The sequence below is a fragment of the Pristis pectinata genome, chromosome 34 (assembly GCF_009764475.1).
Source record: "Pristis pectinata isolate sPriPec2 chromosome 34, sPriPec2.1.pri, whole genome shotgun sequence".
Classification (NCBI taxonomy): Eukaryota; Metazoa; Chordata; class Chondrichthyes; order Rhinopristiformes; family Pristidae; genus Pristis; species Pristis pectinata.
The window spans coordinates 11,394,177-11,415,966 of record NC_067438.1 but is presented as its reverse complement, the minus strand read 5'-3'; the positions used below and the strand labels follow the sequence as shown (position 1 = coordinate 11,415,966).

The 21,790-nt window shown below is 41.9% G+C and overlaps 1 protein-coding gene across 4 annotated transcripts in view; it reads right to left on the bottom strand.

Moving 5' to 3' along the window:
* Nucleotides 1-21,790, bottom strand: part of LOC127586099 (carcinoembryonic antigen-related cell adhesion molecule 6-like) — a 49,920-nt gene that overhangs the window by 13,227 nt on the left and 14,903 nt on the right. For 3 of the 4 annotated variants that reach the window (XM_052043917.1, XM_052043918.1, XM_052043920.1), the window contains exons 3-5: nt 8,132-8,392; nt 5,300-5,560; nt 601-717 (exon numbers count right to left, since the gene is read on the bottom strand). In XM_052043917.1, the coding sequence (XP_051899877.1) occupies nt 601-717; nt 5,300-5,560; nt 8,132-8,392 (639 nt within the window). The remainder of the gene's footprint in view (nt 1-600; nt 718-5,299; nt 5,561-8,131; nt 8,393-21,790) is intronic. The other variant, XM_052043921.1, reaches the window with a different exon arrangement.

Below are 21,790 nucleotides of genomic sequence, written 5' to 3'. Positions count from 1 at the left end.
GGAAAGAGGGCAGAGAGAGCTTACAAGAATATTGCCAGGACGAGGGCCTGGGTTTTCCTTAGAACAGAGGAGAATGAGGGGCGATCTTATAGAAGTGATTAAAATTATGAAGGCATAGATAAGGTGGATGGTAACAGTCTTTTCTCCCAGGGTAGGGAAGTCCAAACCAGGGGGCATAAGTTCAGGGCGAGAGAGGAAAGATTTAAAAAAAAGGGACCTGAGAGGCAACTTTTTCATACAGTGGCGAGTATATGGAAAGACCTTCCAGAGGAAGTGGTTGAAGCAGGTACAATAGCATCATTTAAGAAGCACTTGGATAGGTACATGGAGGGGCAGGCCTTAGAGGGATATGGGCCGAATGCAGGAAATTGCTGGGTGGGCACCATGGTCGGCATGGACAGGTTGGGCCGAAGGGCCTGTATCCGTGCTGTATTGCTGCATGACTCTGTTAACCCAGTCGATGCAGCCTCCTCTCCAGGAGATTCCTCCCAAAAGACCTCTTTGAACTTAAGCCTCAGGTTACTCTGGAACCATTCCAGTGTGCCATAAGAATTGAAAACCACTTCACAGCGATCCAAAATAATGATATTTGGCAGATACCTTGCTTTAATTTCCTGGCCGAACATCCCACAATCAAGAATCCAACAACTAATACCAAAGACGACAACAGTCCTGTGACCGATACAATTGTAATTATAGAGTCTTCCCAGAGATAACCTGAAATTAAAATGTTCACACAATGAAGTATATTACATAGCATAGAGAAAATGACAATCAAAACTTCAATTGTTGCTACAAGCCGACTTTTTTGTTGAATCCCTTCAGAGAAGGGAATCTGCTGCCCCTAGCCAGGTCAGGCCAATGTTGTTTCAAGCTTGCAATAACTGTCTCTTCCTATGGAGAGTGAGTCTTGAATCATAGAGTGAGTTTTCATTGGGTGGTGCTGGACTGCAGCCTTCTTCAAGTTAACCCAATACCTGATCTACTTACAAGAGTGTAATACTATAAATGAAATCAAAGTGAAAACTTCCTCCAGAATGAAAATAAAAACCTCTTCTGATTTCAAAGATGACATCCAGGAGTACAGGTGTCACTAACTAATTGGAAATAGTTGTAGCCTCATTAAAGGCCTGAATCTGAGAAGTCCTAAACACTTGGGTGCAATTTCTACCTTTTCCTCCACTTGGGACAATTGACTGTACAAGAAAATCTGGCAAGGAAAGGCAGAGGAATGCATTCTCCCAGAACCCATCAAATTCTTTTATTTTCTATATGAAAGGAGAAAACATCTGGAAACTTGTCAAACCAAGGACATGTCACTTAAACTTTTGATGAAGGAGTTAGGGTCAAGTGGAGGGGGCACCACGAAAAAAGTGGAAAATGAGGAAATTAGTCTTGTGTAGGTGCACAAAATGGTGACGACTAACCATTTTTTTTCCACTTGCATAGGTGGGGGAAAGACATAATTAGCCGGGTTTGTACTCTGTCACCATTCCATCTCCCTTCTCTGCCATTCTCTCTGCCCATTAGGGACTGCTGCCCTATTTGCCCAAGTTGCTGCTGATTCCATATAACACTATGCAGTAGGGGCTGGAAGGTTATTTGACCAGACAACCGGAGTCTATACAAAATTAGCTCTATCAGAGACAGAGCAGTGGTCAAGATACAAGAAATGGCATCAATGCCCTACAATAAAATCAAAGCTTCCCATTCACTCTCACTGATAAAAGAACTCCACTGCATCTCAGCCCATGAATTGATGCCAAGCAGCAGTGATACAGTGCTATCCATTTTCAAATATCCTGTCTACAATCACTGTTAAGGTTCCCACGTTTGCACGTCCTTTGGGCCAGGTATGTGAAGACCCAGAAAACTGTATCAGCATCCTCTGGAAATAAGGACACAGAAATGGGCAAATATAAAGCAAACAGTTGTGGGCTGCTCTGAGCATGGCTTGGCTCATTAACGGACTAAAATTCAGATAACTGCAATGGACTTTGCCTCACACAATCCCTGTGACAGAAGAGATCAGGCTCCAACAATATTGAGTAATTCCTCCAGACCTCCCTCTTTATTCTCCAAGTGATAATTTCTAATTAACGATCCTTTTTAAATGACTCCTGGAATATATCATCATCATCTTATCAAATCCTACATAAAAAGGGTAATAAAAACTCCAAATTCTGCTTTTGGCTCTCTGTGCTACAGTGCAATTTACACACTCTGTACTCTAAAGTCCACTAATGGCAAAAGGTCACAAAATCTACTTTCAAGAAGCCTTCCATAAATCAAGGTTATCGTAAATAGTTAAGGAGTAATTTGCCTCGATGTAGCTGGCAGAATTGGTTATGACACAGATACATTGTAACCTTCTGAAGCACTTGGCTTTGGTTCCCATTTATTAGCTGATGTTGCTGAGATATTTTTCCCTCCATCTTCACCATTGATGCCATTGAGAATTTCCAGCAACTTCACATGTGAAATGGATAATGGAGCCGCTGGAACTTGAGTTGTTCAGAATCAAAACGTTTGACACCTTATCTAAAGAGGAAAACCTCGTCATATTAATGAATTAATTTGATATCAGTGACAATTTATTACTGAGAGGCTTCAGTATTGGTGACATATTAACCTGATATCAGTGACAGAATTAATATGTTATTTCAGTGAACATTTTATTGATGAATAGTGGTATTTCAAATGTTCATTTGCAGTGAAATTTCATTGCTTGGCATAGGAATAAGTATGCTCATTTTACAGAACACTTACACCTCCACCAGACAAGCTAAAAATGGTCCTCTCAACAAATTCAGATTTAAAGCACAATTATTTTATTACCTCTGTGGCAGTGAATTTATGATGGGTGACAGTTAATATGGTTTTTAGGGAACTGGAAGAAAATTAACTAAGGAACAGAGATATATCCTACTCTTCTTCATAAAGTGTGATGCAATATTTAACATGCAAGGAGCCAGCAGTGGAAATTCAAAGCAGATAACCTCACATTTTCCTACTTTGTAAGAAAAGATGTTGGAAATTATTACCTAAAAGGAGTGAGACTACTAAAGTGTGCAATACAAAGGGCTCTGGGCATCCAAGTATACAAAGCACAACATTAGTATGCAGGTACAACAGTTAGAAAAGCTTATGGAATATTGACCTTTGTTGCAGGAGGTATGGCACATAAAAGTAGGGAAACTTTGATGTAACTTCACAGGGCATTGGGCTGCAGAGAGGTTCGCAGTTGATTATAGGGATGAGGAGTTGATGCCTAAAGAAAATGGCTGTGCAGGTTGGATCTATAGTCATCGGAGTAAACAGAAATGACACATGATCTTATTGTTACAGACTCAGTGAAAGTCCCTTTAAGATAGAGAGTGTGTGTGTATGTGTGTGTGGGGCGTGCTTACGTCAATAGAAGATAAAGGACGTAATGACGTTGTTGAAGAAGTCAGAAGAAGGAAGAGAGAGACCAGCCTGCTTGTTTTCTCTATCGATGGATGAGAAACAATAACTGTGTTTACCACTGAAATCCATGTATAAAAGTTGGAAGTAATCCGGTGGAGTTCACTTTGTTGCTGACCTGTAGAAGGAAACAGGTATTTGTATGTGGACGACCACGGTTCGGATGCTTTTCGGGGTGAGGAAGTCACTACCGAGTAAACACTGAAGTGTCGTTTGGGTTCCATCGTGGAACATTTGGATTTCGTATGTACTCTCTCTATGTTTTTCTACATCTACATCTTATCTTCAGACAACGGTGGTTGTTGAAGAAGCCCTTGCTCATGTTTCACCTTATGGCTTGCGGAACTGAACTTTAAGAACCATTCAGGAACTGGGAGTTTTGGACTTTGTCGCACACACACACGAAGAGTTTAGTTTTGGGGTTAACGTTCGAGGTTTAACATTCTTGAATTCTAACATACTAACATTTTTACTTTTATTTTACGTATTATCATAAGTAGTGATTAATAAAATAGTTTTAACACTAAATCATGCTCAGTGTGTTTCTTTTGTTGCTGGTTCGTGACACTTATGGAAACATCAAAGTTTCTGAAGGGATTTACAGGATGGATATGGAGGATGTTTCCTCTACAGGAGTACCTAGCACTAAGGGGGCATAATTTCAGAATAAGGAACTGCACATTTAAGGTGAAGATGAAGCAGACCATCTTCTCTCAACAGTAGTGACCCTGAAATTCTTTACTCCAAAAAGGTGTGGAAGCAGAGTCATTAAATACTGGAGAGCTACAGACATTTAAACTACAAGGGGAGTATGTGGATAGAGATGTTGAGGCCAAGATGGGCTCTTATGATCTTACTGGATTGTGCAGCAGGCTCAAGGAGCTGACTGTCCTAAACTTGCTTGTTTCTTATGCACGAACCCCCATATCCATTAATATTCAAAATTCCATCAATTTACAACGATTGCAAGTTTCTGAAGGTTCAGAAAATCGTAGACAGTATCCATGCTTTAGTCTTCCTTTGAGAATCCAGAGCTCTTCACAAGTCCCTGGACATCTGACAGGGTCAACCATGAGAAAAATATTTCCCATTGTAAATGCAAAAGTATCCAGGGAGGATGAATGAGTCTTCTTCTGAGGCAGTCCAGCACTACTGTGCACAGAGGGAGATCTTGAGGGACAAGCGTGATAACATGCTTCCTTGGCCTCAAAATCTTGTCCATACTCCTGTGGGTGCAGCTAAATCTTTTTTTGACTTAGGCAGTCCCTTGAGATTGAGGATGACTGGGTTCTGAAGTGGCTGATGAGACTAATGTGGGAACTGCAGAATCTTTCACAGATGGGGCAGGTGGTCATTTAAGGGATAGATAAGCAAGTAGCTTGAGGTAGTGCACTTCTTCCGCTGCTTATGCAGGACTTCTTTGTGCATGATTGAGGATTTCAACATCACCCTGAATGATCTTTCACCAAGTTGAGCAGTCGTGGCTAGAGATTCCCAGTAGTCAGAGGGGATGCTGCACCTCTTCAAGGAAACTTTGACCATAACCTTTAATTGTTTTCTCAGTCCACCTGATAGTCTCTTTCCAGGACAGAACTCAAGACTCATGAGAGCCGCAGGATAAGATGGTGTCTGCAGACCTCCCTTCTCATGCTCCAAGTGACAATTTCTAATTGATAACCCTTTTCAAGGACTTCCCAAGTAGAATACATCTTCATTTTATCAAATTCTTCATAAAAGTTAGAATAAGAAAAAGCTTTCCCTACTATACTGCAATTTGGACAGGTTGTCGTGAAAGTCCACTAATAGCAAAATGTCATCCATAAATCAAGCTTACCATTAATAGTTAAGTTGTAATTTGTCTGAACGGAGCTGACAGAGTTGGTTGCTTTACAGGTATAAGTTCCAGAGTCACTTTTTGAAGCACTTGAGATAATGAGGCTTCTGTTCCCATTTTTGAGCTGATAATACTGTGGGATTTCTTTTCCATCTTTCAACCACTGATATGAGAGAGCATTTCCAGAAACTTCACATGTGAGCTGGATAGTGGAACCGCTGGAGCTGGAGTTGCTCTGTATTGAGATTTTCAACAGCTTAACTAAAAGGGGAAAATATTGATTAAAGGGTTATGACATTTCAATCTTCTTTTGCAGTTAAGTTTCATTGGTTAGCAAAGAAACAGATGTAGGAATTTCACAGAACATTCATATATCCACAGAACAAATCAAAAATGGTCATTCCCAATGAGTTCATTTTTAAAGCACAGCTTTTTACCGTGTGTGGCAGTGGATTTGTTCACGTGTATATAAACAGGAATATGGCAGGTGACAGTTAATGTAGCTTCTAGGGAGTTAGAAGAAAGTTAACTAGGAAACAGGGAAATGTCCTACTCTATTTATAAAGTGTGATGGGATATTTAATCCCCACCTGAACTACTGCAGTAGGCAAATGAGGTCTAAAGAGAAATATCTAAAATGGCACTTTCAACAATACAGCACTACCTCAGTAATCCATTGAGATTCTATATTGGGTGCTCAAATCTGTGGATCAATTTACAAAAACTTAACATTCAAACAGTCTAAAGGGCTGAAACACTCACTGAAATTACATATTGATTCTGGCACTGACATCAGGCTAATATATTTGGTCAGCAATACTAAATACCCTCAGTAATAAATTGTCAGTGAAATCAAATTATTTCATCAATTTGACCGATAAAGTGTCTGAGTCTAAGGAACATATTTTAAAATTAGAGTCAGAAGAAAAAAAAGAAACTCAAATTCTCCGAGAGAAAAGACATGCAATTTTGCAAAGATTAGCAGAAAGTCTGAAGATTGCAAATTTTGGGAAACAAGTGTAGGATGACCAAATATTTTAAAGATGGAGTACGAGAGTAAATTAGAAAGTAATATCACAAATAGTAAGAGCTTCTAAAGGAATTTTTTTAAAAAGTAAACAGCTAAATATTGAGTCGTTAGAGGAGTAAGCTGTGGAATTAATAATGGGAAAGAGAGAAATGGTAGAAGTTCTAAATAATTATTTTTAAATTAATTAATAATTAATTCATAGTGGAAAACACCATAAACATACCAGTAATAATAATCAAGGGGTTATGGGAAGGGAAGAACTTAATCTCTATCACTGGAAAAAAAACACTTGGCAAACAATGGTGCTAAAGGTCAACAAGTCCCCTGGTCCTGACAGTCTGTATCCTGGTGTTTTAAAGAAAGTGCCTACAGATATGGAGGTTTCTGGAGTAATCCCAGAGGACATGAAAACAGCAAATGTAACCCCAAGAGAGGAGGGAAGAAGAGAGCAAGAAATTGTAGACCTATTACATAATGTCTGTCACTGGGAAAGTGCTGGAATCCAATATTAATCAGACATCAAGAAAATCGTAACTGAACAGAGTCGTCATAATTTTATGAAAGGGAAATCATATCTGATAAAATTGCTAAAATTTTTTTGAGGATGTAACAAACAAGATAGATTAAATGGAACCATGAGGTGTAATATATTTGAATTTCCAAAAAGCATTTCACAAGATACCACATAAAAAGTTAAAAGAGCAAAAAGGTAAAAGAACACGTGGTTGAAGACAATATATTTGCATGGTAAGGAAGTGGCTATCAACAGAAAACAGTCAGAATAAATGGATCATTTTCGGTTTGGCAATCCAGAACAAGTGCCATAGAAATCATGCAGAGACCTTAACAATTTAGAATTGATATTACTGTTCGCTGATGATGCAAAGATAGGTGGGTTTAGCAAATTGCAAGGAGGACATAAAAGAGCCTGCAATGGATAGAGATACATTAAGTTAGTGTGCAAGGAGCTGGCAGTGGAAATATAAAGTAGGAAAATGTAGGGTTATTCACACTGGAAGAAAAAAAGATGGAAATTATGATTTAAAAGGAGTGAGACTACAAATATTTGCAGTACAAAGGGCTCTGGGGGTCCAAGTACACAAAGCACAAAATTAGCATGCAGGTACAGCAATTAGAAGAGCTTATGGAATATTGGCCTTGATTGACACATCTTCACAGGGCATTGGACTGTAGAGGAGGTTCACGATTGATTCCAGGGATGAGAAGTTGATGCCTAAAGAAAACAGTTGTGCAGGTTGGGTCTAGACTCATGGCAGAGCTCAGATTCAGCAGGCTGATGTCAAGCACACGGACAACATGGCCAGCCCAATGCAGCTGACTGAGAGCCACAGGACTAACCAGTAACCTTGTGGGGAGATGCCATGAGATGATGCCTGCAGACCTCCACTCTCTTTCTCCAAGTGATTAGTAGGGAGTTAGAAGAAAGTTAACTAGGAAACAGGGAAATGTCCTACTCTATCTGTAAAGTGTGATGGGTATTTAATCCCCACCTGAACTTCTGCAGTAGGCCTAAAAATATCTAAAATGGCACTTTCAACAATACAGCACTACCTCAGTAATCCAATTAATAAACCTTTTTACTAATTTACTAATTGATAAACCTTTTCTCAATGACTCCCCAACCAGAACATATCATCATCTTCACTTTATCAAACCCTTTATAAAAGTTACAATAAGAACCCCATTAGTTCTGCTCTTGGCTTTCTCTGCTACAGTGTAATTTGGATAGGTTGTTCTGAAAGTTCACTAATAGCAGAATGTCATCCACAAATCAAGTTTACCATAAATAGTTAAGTTGTAACTTGTCTGGATCGAGCTGAAAGGATTGGTTGCTTTACAAGTATAAGTTCCAGAATCATTTTTCAAAGCGCTTGAGATAATGAGGCTTCTGTTCCCATTTATTAGCTGACAAGCCTGGGAGATCTCTTCTGCATCTTTCAACCATTGATATGAATGAGCGTCTCCAGAAACTTCACATGTTAGCTGGACAGTAGAACCACTGGAGCTGGAGTTGTTCTGTATTGAAATTTTCGACAGCTTAACTAAAAGGGGAAAATATTGATTAATGAGTTGTGACATTTCAAACTTCTTTTGCAGTAAAGTTTGCAATAGGAACAAATATGAGCATTTTACGAAACATTCATACATCCACAGGACAAACCAAAAATGGTCACTCCCAATGAGAACATTTTTAAACCAAAATTTTAAACCACCACGTCTGTCCATGGTTGTGTATGAACAGGAATATGGTGGGTCACAGTTTACGTGGGGTTTTTTTTGGATTTTGAATGTAAGTGCCTGCAGAGATGGTGGATTCTAGAGTAATCCCAGAAGGTAGAAAACAGCATATGTAACCCCAAAGAATTATAAGCCAGTTATATAATGTCTGTCATTGGGAAAATGCTGGAATCGAATATCAGTGGGCCATTCAGAGAACTGAAAGGAGTCACTATGATTTTGTGGAAGGGAAATCACATCTGATAAATTTGGTAGTTTTTTTTTAAGATGTATCAAACAGAATAGATCAAATGGAACCATGAGATGTATTATATTTGAATTTCCAAAGACATTTCATAAGCTGCCACCTAAAAATTTTTTAAAAGCCAAGGGCAAAAGAGCATGTGGTTAGAGGCAATATTATTTAAAAGAAGTGAGACTACAAAAGTTTGCAGTACAAAGCACTCTGGGATTCCAAATACACAAAGGTCACTCCCAACAAGTTCATTTTTAAAGGTGGTGTGCTTCTTCTGTTGCTTATGCAGGGCTTCTGTGTGTACCGAGGTTTTTCAAACATCATCCCAAATGCCTCTTCTCCATGTTGAGCAGTTGGGCCAGAGATTCCCAGTGGTCAGAGGGACATTGCACTTCTTCAAGGAAATTTTAATCACATCCTTGAATCATTTTCTCTGTCCACTGGTAATCTTTTCCAGGACAGAGTTCAGTTTCAGGAGGCTGATGTCAAGCATGCAAAAATGTGTCCAGCCCAGTGCAGCTAACTGAGAGCCACAGGACTAATCAGTAACCTATTGGAGGATGCCACTGGCATCCATGAGACGGTTATCTGCAGTGCTCTTTGAGCACCCTATGGTACTTTCCAGGGAGGACTGGAACCTTCATCATCAATAGCTGCTTTCAACATAACTTTGCTATCAGGAGGACCAGCAGCATGAGGAGGTTGTTGATAAATGATATCAAAAGAAGCCTTTTATAGACTTGCTTTCAGGGCTAATCTTCTGCCCAGAAACCCCACTCCATGAGTTCCACACCAATCAGGAACAGTTTGGGAAATGTCAGGTTGCCATCAATACTATCAGGTTTTGATACTTAACGGCTAATGTTCCATTACAAGAGGTTTCTGTGTAATCTCAATAGTAAGAGTCTCACTTACAGTTGCACTTGAAAAACCTTTGTCCTTATCTACAGTAAAACCTGCAATGTTTGTACATGGCCAATAACTACCAATAAAGTGCAGGTGAGCCCTATGCAATAATGACAAAGCAATGGGAAGATATTACCTTCAGTTTTGAAAATTCCATCACTGATTTCATCAGCAGCTGTACTTGTCAGGATTTCTCAGTCTTCCCAGAAGAATCATTTAGTGCAATCAAGTAGTGCCATTAAAGGCACCTAAAATGATCCTAATTATAGGCTTTCCACCCAAAATTGTGCAGTACATTGTCTATTTCTGATGATGTTGAATTCAAAGTATTAATTCTCTTTTTGTACATATACTACCTGTCCTGACTACTTCCAGCATTTGCGGTTTGATTTCACATCGCCAATATCTGCAGTACTTTCCATTATGCATTTCAGTCCTGTTTACAACCCAGCTTGTTGGCCACTACTGTTTCTGTTCATTGACTCCCATGCCCACCATTCTTCACCCCTGGCCCCCCCGTGTGACTGCATGAGATGGTCTCATGGAAAGCTGCACGCACTCAGAGTTACCAAAAAAATGAGGGCGATAGGCAATAACAAGCAGGTCTGAGAGACTGTGGTGTTGGGAGCTAGCTGTGGTGCATAAGAGGTTATTGCTGTAGAACTACACGCAACACCCATATTCCAGACATTCAGGTAATGGAAATTTGTCCCTGTGGAACTCACAAATGACTACCCAAAAATTTGAAACATGAAATAAAATTCACTCTTATAGAACGTGTGTGTGTGTGTGTGTGTGTGTGTGTGTGTGTGTGTGTATAAAAGAGAAATAAATAATTAAACAAATGTGAAAGAAACAATGCATCTTGTCAATTTCTGTTTTACACATTCAGTACTGTTGGGCAATAAGATTTGGATATGACACTGAATTGATTGGGTTGGCAGTCATATCAGAGTACCTCCTTTGCCACACCCTCATTAGAACATGTAAACAGAGTTCAGCACTGCCATGCTATTCATCTGTGAGGCATTTTCTCTGACGCACTGCATTGTGGGGAGCCTCAGTAGCCATGGCCAGCTACTTAAAGCAATCCCTTGGCCTTTACTCCACTTCCACTAAGTCATCGCACTTTAACCATTATCCCCATGAATTCCTACACCACCTTTTCCTGAATCACGATCTTCAAATCCCATCCCTTTCCCTGATATCCCCGCTTCCTAAACCTTTTCCTAATCCAAGAGCCTTGTGAGTCAGAGAAAATGCCTCACTGGTGAATAGCACAGCAGTGCTGCACTCTGAGATGTCTGTTCACATGTCCTTGGACCGGAGAGGGCATAGCAGAAGAGGGACGACCAATTTTATTGCCGCATAGTATTGAGTGACTAAAACAGAGTCATAGGGTTATACTGCATGGAAACAGGCTCCGTCCTAACACATCCATGCTGGCCAAGATGTCTATGCAAGCTAGTCCCATTTGTCTATATTTAGCCCATATCCTTCTAAACCTTTTCTATCCATGTATCGTCCAAATGTCTTTTAAAACATTGCATCTGTACCTGCCTTCACAGGTTCCTCTGGCAGCTCATTCATATACCCACCACCTCAGGTCCCTTATAAATCTTTACCCTCTCACTTTAAATCTACATCCTCTAGTTTTATATTCCCCTACCCTTATCCATGACTCTCATGATTTTATACATCTCTACAAGGTCACCCCTCAGCCTCCTATGCTCCAGAGTGGCTGGATAGTCCCAGACTATCCAGCCACTCCTTATAACACAAGCCACCCAGTCCTGCTAAAGTCGTTGTGAATCTTTCTGCATCCTTTCCAACTCAACATCCTTCCTATAGCTGGGCAACCAGATGAGAGCACTATACTCCAAGCGTGTTCTCACCAGTGACTTGTACAGTTGCAACATGATGTCCCAACTCCAGTACCAATGAAGGCGAGTGTGCCAAATGCCTTCTTCACCACCCTGTCTACTTGTGATGCCACATCCAGAGAACTAGATATTTGTTCCCCTAGGTGTCTCTATTCTACGACATTCTCCAGGGCCTGACCATTTACCGTGCAAGTCCTGCCCTGGTTTAACTTGCCAAAATGCAACACCTCACACTTGTCTGAATTAAATTCCATCTACGATTCCTTCGCTTTTCCAGTTCACCCAGATCTTGTTGTAATCTTCGATAACCTTCTTCACTGTCCACTATACCACTAATTTTGGTGTCATCCGCAAACTCACTATGTTAACAATATTGTCATCCACATCATTAATATAGGTGACGAACTACAGCAGGCCCAGCACCCCTATGGAACAACATTGGTCACAGCCCTCCAATATGAAATAACAACCCTCCACTACCAACTTTTGTCTTCTTCCACCAAACCAATTTTCTATTCATTTAGTTCACACTGGATCCCGTGTGATCTAACCTTCCAGACTAGCCTACCATGCTGGACCTTGCCAAAGGCCTTGCTAAAGTCCATGACGACATCTACTGCCCTAACCTCGTTAAACTTCTTTGTTACCTCCTCATAAAACGCAATCAAATTTGTGAGGCACAGTTTCCTCATGCACAAAGCCATACGGACTATCTCTTATCAGTCCCTGCCTTTCCAATGCTGGTAGATCCTGACTCTCAGAATCCCCTCCAGTACCTTTTCCACCACTGATGTCGGGCTCACCGGCCCATAGTTCCCTCGCTTGTCCTTGCAGCCTTCTTAAATAAAGGCACAACATTACCTTCTGTACCTCAGCTGTGGCTAAAGATTATGCAAGTACCTTTTCCAGGCCCCTACAATTTCTTTGCTAGCTTCCCGCAATATCCTAGGATACATTGATTAGGCCACTGGGACTTATCCATTTTAACATGCCTTTAAACTGTTTGTACCTTCTCTGATGTAATATGGATGTGTTCCAAAACATCACTATTTATTTCCCTTTATTCCTTAGTTTCCATGACCTTCTCCATGGTAAATACAGATGAGAGATATTCATTAACAACCTTGCCTGGCTCCATAGATAGAGGACCACATTGATCCTTAAGGAGACCTACCCCTACTTACCCTTTTGCTCTTAATCTACTTGCAGAATCCCTTAGAATTCTCATTTACTTTATCTACCAAAGCTATTTCATATCTTCTTTTTGCCCTCCTGATTTCCCTCTTAAGTGTACTTCTACAGCTCTTATACTCTTTAAGGGATTCACTTGATTCCAGCTGCCTATACTTGACATACACCTACTTCTTGTTCCTTTAAAAATAAAAAGTGACAAATTTGTTGTTTCTTTTGCATGAGCCTTGTCCATCCCCCAGTCTAACATTGGCCTCAGCTGTTAAAAAGCAGCGGTGGGTCACTTTGTCATGGCCGATATAATGGCTTAATATGAGAGAAAAACATCCCATAGGAACACATCTCTGCTTATAACATGGGATTCATTGGGGAAAGGGGGGTTCACATCATCAGCTCGACACTTTCCTCAAACTTTGCACTTACCCATCTCCAGGTTTGGAGGCCATGCTCCTAGTCATTATTGACTCATTTGATGAGAGTCTTACACCAGATAGCCACAAAACAGAAGTACACTACAGATCTGCCCTATTCCACAACACTGAATACTGACCATAAAATTGTAGGACATGATCCTGGAAAACGTGGGCCATTTTTTGTATCTTTGGAGCCACCCCTCCCCCACCAAAGGCAGATCCAGACCTTAAATTTTCTCAAAGTAAATTGTCTTCTGGGAAATAATGACCTTTGAGCTCCTACAGTTAGTCACTTCAAATCACTGGAGGGGTATTAACAACATCATCTCTGGAAAATGCTCCTAATCATTGGCAGTATAAGCAAACTAATATCATTGCCCTTGCCCAGGCCAACATCCCCAGCATTGACATTATAGTTTCACTCAGCCAGCTCCAATGCACAGGCTATATTGCTTGCAAGCCCAAAAACATACATCCTAGGCTCCACCATGGCAAGAGATTACCTGCAGGCTAAAGATTCAAAGATACCCTCAAAGCTACCTCAAAAATGTGCTTTACCAACTCATAGGAACCTGTGGCCCATTAATGCTCAACTGGAAAAGCAGTACTTGGGATGGCACAGAGAACCTCAAGTCAAAAAGTTTGTCAGGAGCACAGGGAAACCCAGCGAAAACAGCAAAAAGATTGCACCATCCCCTTTACCACATTGCGGCACACTAGTGTAGCGGTTAGCGTAACACTATTACAGCGCCAGTGACCTGGGTTCAATTCCTGCCGCTGTGTGTAAGGAGTTTGTACGTCCTCCCCATGTCTGCGTGGGTTTCCTCCAGGTGCTCCAGTTTCCTCCCACATTCCAAAGATGTGCAGGTTAGGAGCTGTGGGCATGCTATGTCAGCACCGGAAGTGTGGCAACACTTGCAGGCTACCCCCAGCATATTCTCAGTAACGCAAAAAGACGCATTTCACTGTGTGTTTCGACGTACATGTGACTAATAAATATCTTATCTTTATCTTATCAAACACCTATAGTCCACCTGTGGCTGAGTCTGGGGTTCCCACATTGGCCTTATAAACCACCTCAGAATCCACAGAACTAGTGGAAGCAAGTTATCTTTGACCCCAAGAGACTGCCTGAGAAGACCTACACACCCACACCATTACATCCTCAGCTGCTTAGTTCAGGGAAAGTCCCTCCAGAAAGTTTTCTGCCACTTCATCAGCTGGTACTCCTGACCAGATTTAAATCCTCCCCTCAAACTCACAGCCAAGGCCGTCAAGCTTTGTGTCCAAAATGGAATGTGTGCTCCCTCTCTGAACCATGTCCCTTACAACCACTTCAAATGAAACATCATTGCTTATACAGAGAGGTGCTGATGCTTAGTAGGGAGATGCCTTTAACAACAGGATCCCCGATGTCAAATAGCACATACTAGGCCAGGAAGCCCAGGATATTGAATACAAGTCACCGTGACCCATGCATGAACAAGAGAAAGAAAACACTGAGCGCTCATAGCAGATATGGACACTTTCATACAGATCACAACTGAATACAATGTCTTGCTTCTTCAGGCATGATTCATTGCACAGCACAGAAATGATCACATTTTAGGATGCACTTATATTGCTAGTGTACACCATAGATGAATCATGATTGGTTAACAGTCTACGCAGAATCAGGACCTAGTCCAATGATGAATGAGGTAGAGACTCTTTCTGCTTTATTTGGATCTCTTTTAAGTTGTGTGCAATTCCCTGGGAGATCTCCACAGTCAGGATTTCCACAGCAGCTTTCCAGTCACAGGATGGGACTGCCAATTGGGAAATTCCACAGGTACTGTTGGTGGTTCTACAGTCACTAAAGCCAACAGCATGGGCCCATGTAATTAGCTATAATACATATTGTTAATTAAACAATGAAGCAACATACCCATTATTCTCAAATGGACTGTTTTGAACAATGATTTCTGGTTGGTTGAAACACCCTCATCTTCAGATATTAAAGAAGTGAAGGATAAATTAAGCATTGTATGGGAAGAGAGAAAGTGTTGCATATACTCTTGTGAAACAGGAGGTTTCTGTACTGTGAGAAACAGCATTTTCATTGATCTTTTCCCGTTGCAAAACCTTTGCAAAACACCTTTCAGCCTCATGAATTCAGGGAAAGATGCATAGCTCATGGAAATGTTATGTTGTGCAATGTAATAAACAAAGACAATGATTATTCATCTGGATACAGAATAGACTCCTAATGACAAAATTTTCTCCCTCTCTATCAGTACCACTTCACTCTGAAGACCTCCATTAAGAATTCCCTTCTATGCTTTGAGGTGATCACATAGAATATTGAACAGTGCTGCACAGAACAGGCCCTTCGGCCCACAATGTTGTGCCGACATACCTAATCCCTACCACCTACAGAATGCCCATATCCCTCCATTTTGCTCTCATTCATGTGCCAATTCACGCCCCTCTTGAAAGCCCCCAATGAATTTGCCTCCACCACCCCACCAGGCAATGCATGCCAGGCATCCACCAATCTGAGTAAAAAACATACCCCTCATGTCTGTTCTGAACCTACCCCTCTCACCTTAATGCATGTCCTCTGGTATTGGATCGCTCAATAATGGGAAAAAGATATTGCTTGTCCACCCTATCTATAGCCCTCATAATTTTATACACTTCCAACAGATCACCCCTTAGCCTCCGCCGCTCCAGAGAAAGAGAGGCCAATTAGCACATGCCCTCTAATCCAGGCAGCATCCTAGTAAACCTCCTCTGCACTCTCTCTAAGCCTATAGTGAGGTGACCAGAATTGCACGCAATACTTTAAATGCGGCCCTAACCAGAGTTCTGTAGAGATGCATCATAACTTCTTGACTCCTATACTCAGCACCTCAATTAATGAAAGCAAGCATTCCATAAACCTTAACCACCCTGTCTACCCGTGTAGCCACTTTCAATGAGTCATGGACTTGCACCCCAAGTTCTCTGTGCTCTTCAACGCCGTTAAGGTCTTGCCCTTAAGAGTGTACTGCCTCTTAACATTAGTCCTACCAAGCATGCAACACCTCACATTTATCCAGGTTAAACTCTATCTGTCATTTCTCTGCCCACATCTGCAACTGATCTATATCATGCTGTATCCATCGCCAGTCTTCTACACTATTTACAGCTCCACCAATCTTGGTATCATCTGCAAACTTACTGGCCCACCCATCAACATACTCATCCAGGTCATTTATGTACATCACAAACAGCAGAGATCCAGTACAGAGCCCTGCAGAACACCACCACTCACAGGCCTCCAGCCCGAATAAGTCCCTTCAACCACTACCCTGTCTTCTTACGGGCAGGCCAGTTCTGAATCCACACAGCCAATTCTCCACTGACCCCATGTATCCGAACTTTCTTGATTAACCTATATTTGGGACCTTGTCAAATATAGATGACATCCACAGCTCTACCTTGTCAATCTCTCTCGTCACCTTGTCCAAAAAACTCAACCAGATTAGTAAGACCTGACTTGCCCCGCACAATGCCATGCTGGCTTCACCTAGTCAAGCCATTGGATTCCAGATGGTCGTACATTCTATCTCCTATATATGCCGCCTGTGGCAACGTATTCCACAGATTCACCACCCTCCGGCTACAGAAATTCCTCCTCATCTCTGTTTTTTAAAAGGATGTCCTTCTATTCTGAGGCTGTGCTTTCTGGTCCTAGACTCTCCACCACCGGAAACATCCTCTCCACATGCACTCTATCCAGGCCTTACGATATACAGTAGCTTTCATTGAGATCCCTTCTCATTCTTCTAAGCTCCAGCAAGTACAGGCCTAGAGCCATCAAATGCTCCTCGTACATTAACCTTTCTTGGGGAAGTAAAGGGTTAAGAAATTGTGACCATACATATAACTAATGAAAAATACCACGCACGCAAACCCCTGACTCAGGACCAAGTGGTGATTACTGTGTCTGGAAATTGACTGTAAGCCAATTATATTAAACAATAAGTGTGAGGTTTGTCCTAAACAATAAGTGTGAAGGTTGTCTTTTTATCTTAGGCTCCCAATTGAAAAATTGGTGTAGTCGCATTGTTTAAGTGCGTGACAATGACTGTATAAATTGATGTCTGCCCCTCTGTATTGTGGAGACCTCTGATAACGACTCTATGTGAGAGTCAGGAGAATTCTCCCTGGCAGTATACTGCTAATAAACACGTTTTAACAGAGTTAATCTGTGGCACTGTGTGATTTTGCAGTAGGTAGGAGTGGGAACTTAAAATTGGATAACACTTCATCCCTGGGATCATTCTCATAAACCTCCTCTGGACCCTCTCCAATTGCCAGCACATCCTTCCTTAGATATGCGGCCAAAAACTGCCTCACAATACTCCAAATATGGTCTGACCAACACCTTATAAAGCCTCAGCATTACATCCTTGCTTTTGTATTCTAGTCCTCTCGAAATGAATTCTAACTTTCTACTTGCCTTCCTTACTACCAACTCAACCTGCAAGTTAACCTTTAGGGAATCCTGCACTAAGGCAGATGAGTTCAACCCAGAAAAGTGTGAAGTGATATTCTTCAGGAGATTGAATTTGAAGGCAAGGTTAATGGCAGGACTCTTAGCAGTGTGGAGGAACAGAGGGATCCTGGGGTCCACATCCATGGATCCCTCAAGGTTGCCGCACAGGTTGATAGGGTTGTTAAGGTGGCAGATAGCATGTTGTCCTTAATTAGTTGGGGGATTGAGTTCAAGAGCTGCGAGGTGATGTTGCAGCTCTATAGAACTCTGGTCAGACCACGCTTGGAGTATTGTGTTCAGTTCTGGTCGCCTCATTATAGGAAGGATGTGCAGAGGAGACTTACGATGATGCTGCCTGGATTGGAGAGCATGTCTTATGAGGATAGGTTGAGTGAGGTGGGGCTTTTCTCTTTGGAGAGAAGGAGGATGAGAGGTAACTTGATAGAGGCGTACAAGATGATAAGAGGCATAGATCGAGTGTATAGTCAGAGACTTTTTCCAAGGGAGAAAATGGCTAACACAATGGGGCATAATTTTAAGGTGATTGGAGGTGTACAAGGGGGATGTCAGAGGTAAGTGTTTTTTTTAAAAACAGAGTAGTGGGTGTGTGGAACGCACTGCTGGCAGAGGTTGTGGGGGCAGATACATTAGGGACATTTAAGAGACTCTTAGATAGACACATGAATGATAGAGGGCTATGTGGAAGGGAAGAGTTAGACAGATATTAAAGCAGGATAAAATGTCAGCACAACATTATGGGCCAAAGGGCCTGTACTGTGCAGTAGTGTTCTATGTTCTATTATTGTCACTTGTATTGAGGTACAGTGAAAAACATTGTCTTGCATATGGTTCATACAGATCAATTCATTATACAGTGCATTGAGGTAGTACAGGGTAAAACAATACAGAATGCAGAGCAAAATGTCACAGCTACAGAAGAAGTGCATTGCAGGTAAGTAATAAAGTGCAAGGTCATAACAAGGTAGATCATGAGGTCAAGAGTCCATCTTTTCAGATAAGGGAATCGTTCAATAGTCTTATAACAGCTAGGTAGAAGCTGTCCTTGTGCTCGGTGGTATGCGCTTTCAGGCTTTTGTATCTTCTGCCTGATGGGAGAGGGGGAGAAGAGAGAATGTCCCTGGTGGGTGGGTCTTTGATCATGCTGGCTGCTTTATTGAGGCAGTGAGAAGTATAGACAGAATCCATGGAGGGGCTGGTTTCTGTGATGTGCTGCGCTGTGTCCTCAACTCTCTGCAGTTTCTTGCAGTCCCAGGCAGAGCAGTTGCCATACCAAGCTGTGATGCATCCAGATAGGATGCTTTCTATAGTGCATCGATAAAAGTTGGTGCGTGTCAAAGGGGACTATGCCAAATTTCTTTGGCCTCCTGAGGAAGTAGAGGCCACTGGTGAGCTTCCTTGGCCATAGCATCTACATGATTGGACCAGGACAGGCTATTGGTGATGTTCACTCCTACGAAGTTGAAGCTCTCAACCTCAGCTCCATTGATGTAGACACTGTGCATGTGCACCACCCCCCTTCCTGAAGTCAATGACCAGCTCTTTTGTTTTGCTGACATTGATGGGAAAGGTTGTTATCATGACACCATGTCACTGAGCTCTCTATCTCCTTCCTGTACTCCTGACTCATCGTTATTTGAGATACGGCCTACTACGGTGGTATCATTTGCAAACTTGTAGATGGAGTTAGAGCACAATTGCAGTCATGACTGTACAGGGAGTAGAGCAGGGGACTGAGGACACAGCCTTATGGGGCACCAGTGTTGAGAATAATCATGCTGGAGGCATTGCTGCCTATCCTCACTGATTGTGGTCTGTTGGTCAGAAGGTCAAGGATCCAGTTGCAAAGGGAGGTGTTGAGTCCCAGGTTTCAGAGTTTGGTGGTGAGTTTACTTGGAATTAAAGTATTGAAGGTGGAGCTGTAGTCAATAAACAATAGTCTAACGTAGGTGTCTTACTGCCCAGATGCTCCAGAGACGAGCCATCAACAAATTTGTTCTTCTGTCATTTCCCATTACATTAACATGTTAACAACTAGGGAACAGAGTGCTCGAGGTTCTGTTACCTAATTGATTGATGACATGATTTCTTTTTCTCATTTGTGAGAAGTTGCATTTGAGCTATTTGTACAAATTCAAATCATCTTTGACTTTGAATAGTTGCCTCCTACTGCAGAACCTGGTACCAGTATTAAAGGGCTGATCCTTGCAGTTGCATATTTCTGTGGCATTGGCACTCATTGTGGCTTGGGTATTGGAGCACAGCACACATGATGATGGTGCAACAGCTCTGGCACTCACAGTAGTAATGGATGCTATGGGATGCCTTTGGGAGTGTTGGTGCTCTGGTACTCAAAGAGCAAATCAACCAAATCCTGAGCTTAGATTTCTTGTTCCTACAGGAAGCAGGTAAAGGCCAAGTAAGATGATCTCTCTCCGGCAGGACACCCAACCCCATTCACTGGGAAATCACAGATTGAGGGCCCAGTCGAGACCACAGTCTGCCAATGCTGAAATTCTGATGAAGGATCTCGGACATGAAGCATTAACTGCTTCTCTCTACAGATGCTGTCCGAGCATGCCGAGTGTTTCCAGCATTTTGTTTTAATTTCAGATTTCTAGTATCTGTAGTTTCCCCTACCCCCATTTTCAAGCAGGGAAATTTACTGCGAGAGAGTGATTTACCATTATATCCATGTCAATATTGAGACCATTAATGTACACAAAAAAAAACCAGGAGTAGTAGGCCATCCAGTTGCTTAAGCCTGCCCACCATTCATCAAGCTTATGCTGGGGGGGGGGGGGGGGGGGGGGGGGGGGGGGGGGGGGGGGGGGGGGGGGGGGGGGGGGGGGGGGGGGGGGGGGGGGGGGGTGTGGAAGAGACAGACAGAGAGAGAAAGAAAGAACACATTTAACAAATAACAGAGGTTCACCACTGATCCTTGCAGAACACCTCTGGTCATTGACCTTCAGTCAGTAAAACAAAACGTCCCTCCACCATTACCCTCCATCTTCTCTGACAAAGCCAGTTTTGGATCCAAGTTACCAACTCACTGTGGATTCCGTGTGACTTAGTCTTCTGGACCAGCATACCATAATGCAACTTGTCAAATGCTTTACTAAAGTCCATGTAAACAACATCCACTGCCCTATCCTCAATAGTCTTCATTACTTCCTCACGTTTGAGAGACAGGACTTCCTCTGCACAAAGCTGTGCTGGACTATCCCTAACAAGTCCATGTTTTTCCAAACACGAGTAGATCCTGTCCTGAAGAATCTTCTCTAATAATTTCTGTACTACTGATGTCAGGCTCACCAGCCTATAATTTCCTGGTTTGTCCCTGTTGTCCTTCTCAAACAAAGGGACAACACTGGCTATTCTCAAGTCTCCTGGCACCTCCCATGGATAAATAGGATATAAAGGTCTCTGTCAAGACCCCAACAATCTCCCCCCTTGCTTCCCTCAGTATTCTGGGATTGATCCTATCAGGCTCTGGGGATTTAACCACCTTACATGGAAAAAGAAACTGTTTACAAGACAGCATTTTTCTGCTCTTCAGTTTTCTAACTCTTAAGTGGTTCTCTAGTTGCTAATTGAAATGACATTATAACCAATTTGGCCCACACAATACAAGTAGTGTTCTCTAATTCGTCAATCGCGTTATATCTAATTTGCTTTGTGGGAACATGCGTTATAGCAGAATTACCTATACTCAATAAGGACATCACCCACTTCTTCTGGCTCCAGCATATATTCTCTCCTTTGCCCTCAAGTGGACCTACCCTTTCCCTAGCTACCCTCTTAATCTTCATATACATATATACTGCCTTGGGATTCTTCTTAATCCTACTTGCCAAGGACATTTCATGGCCCTTTTTAGCTCTCCCAATTTCTTATTTCAGTTCCTTCCTGCCTCCTTTACTTTCCTCTGATTTCAGTTTCCTAAACCTTACATTTGTGTCCTTTTCCATCTTTGACTGAACTTAGAATGTCTCTAGTCATCCAAGGGTTCACAAACTTTACCATCCTTC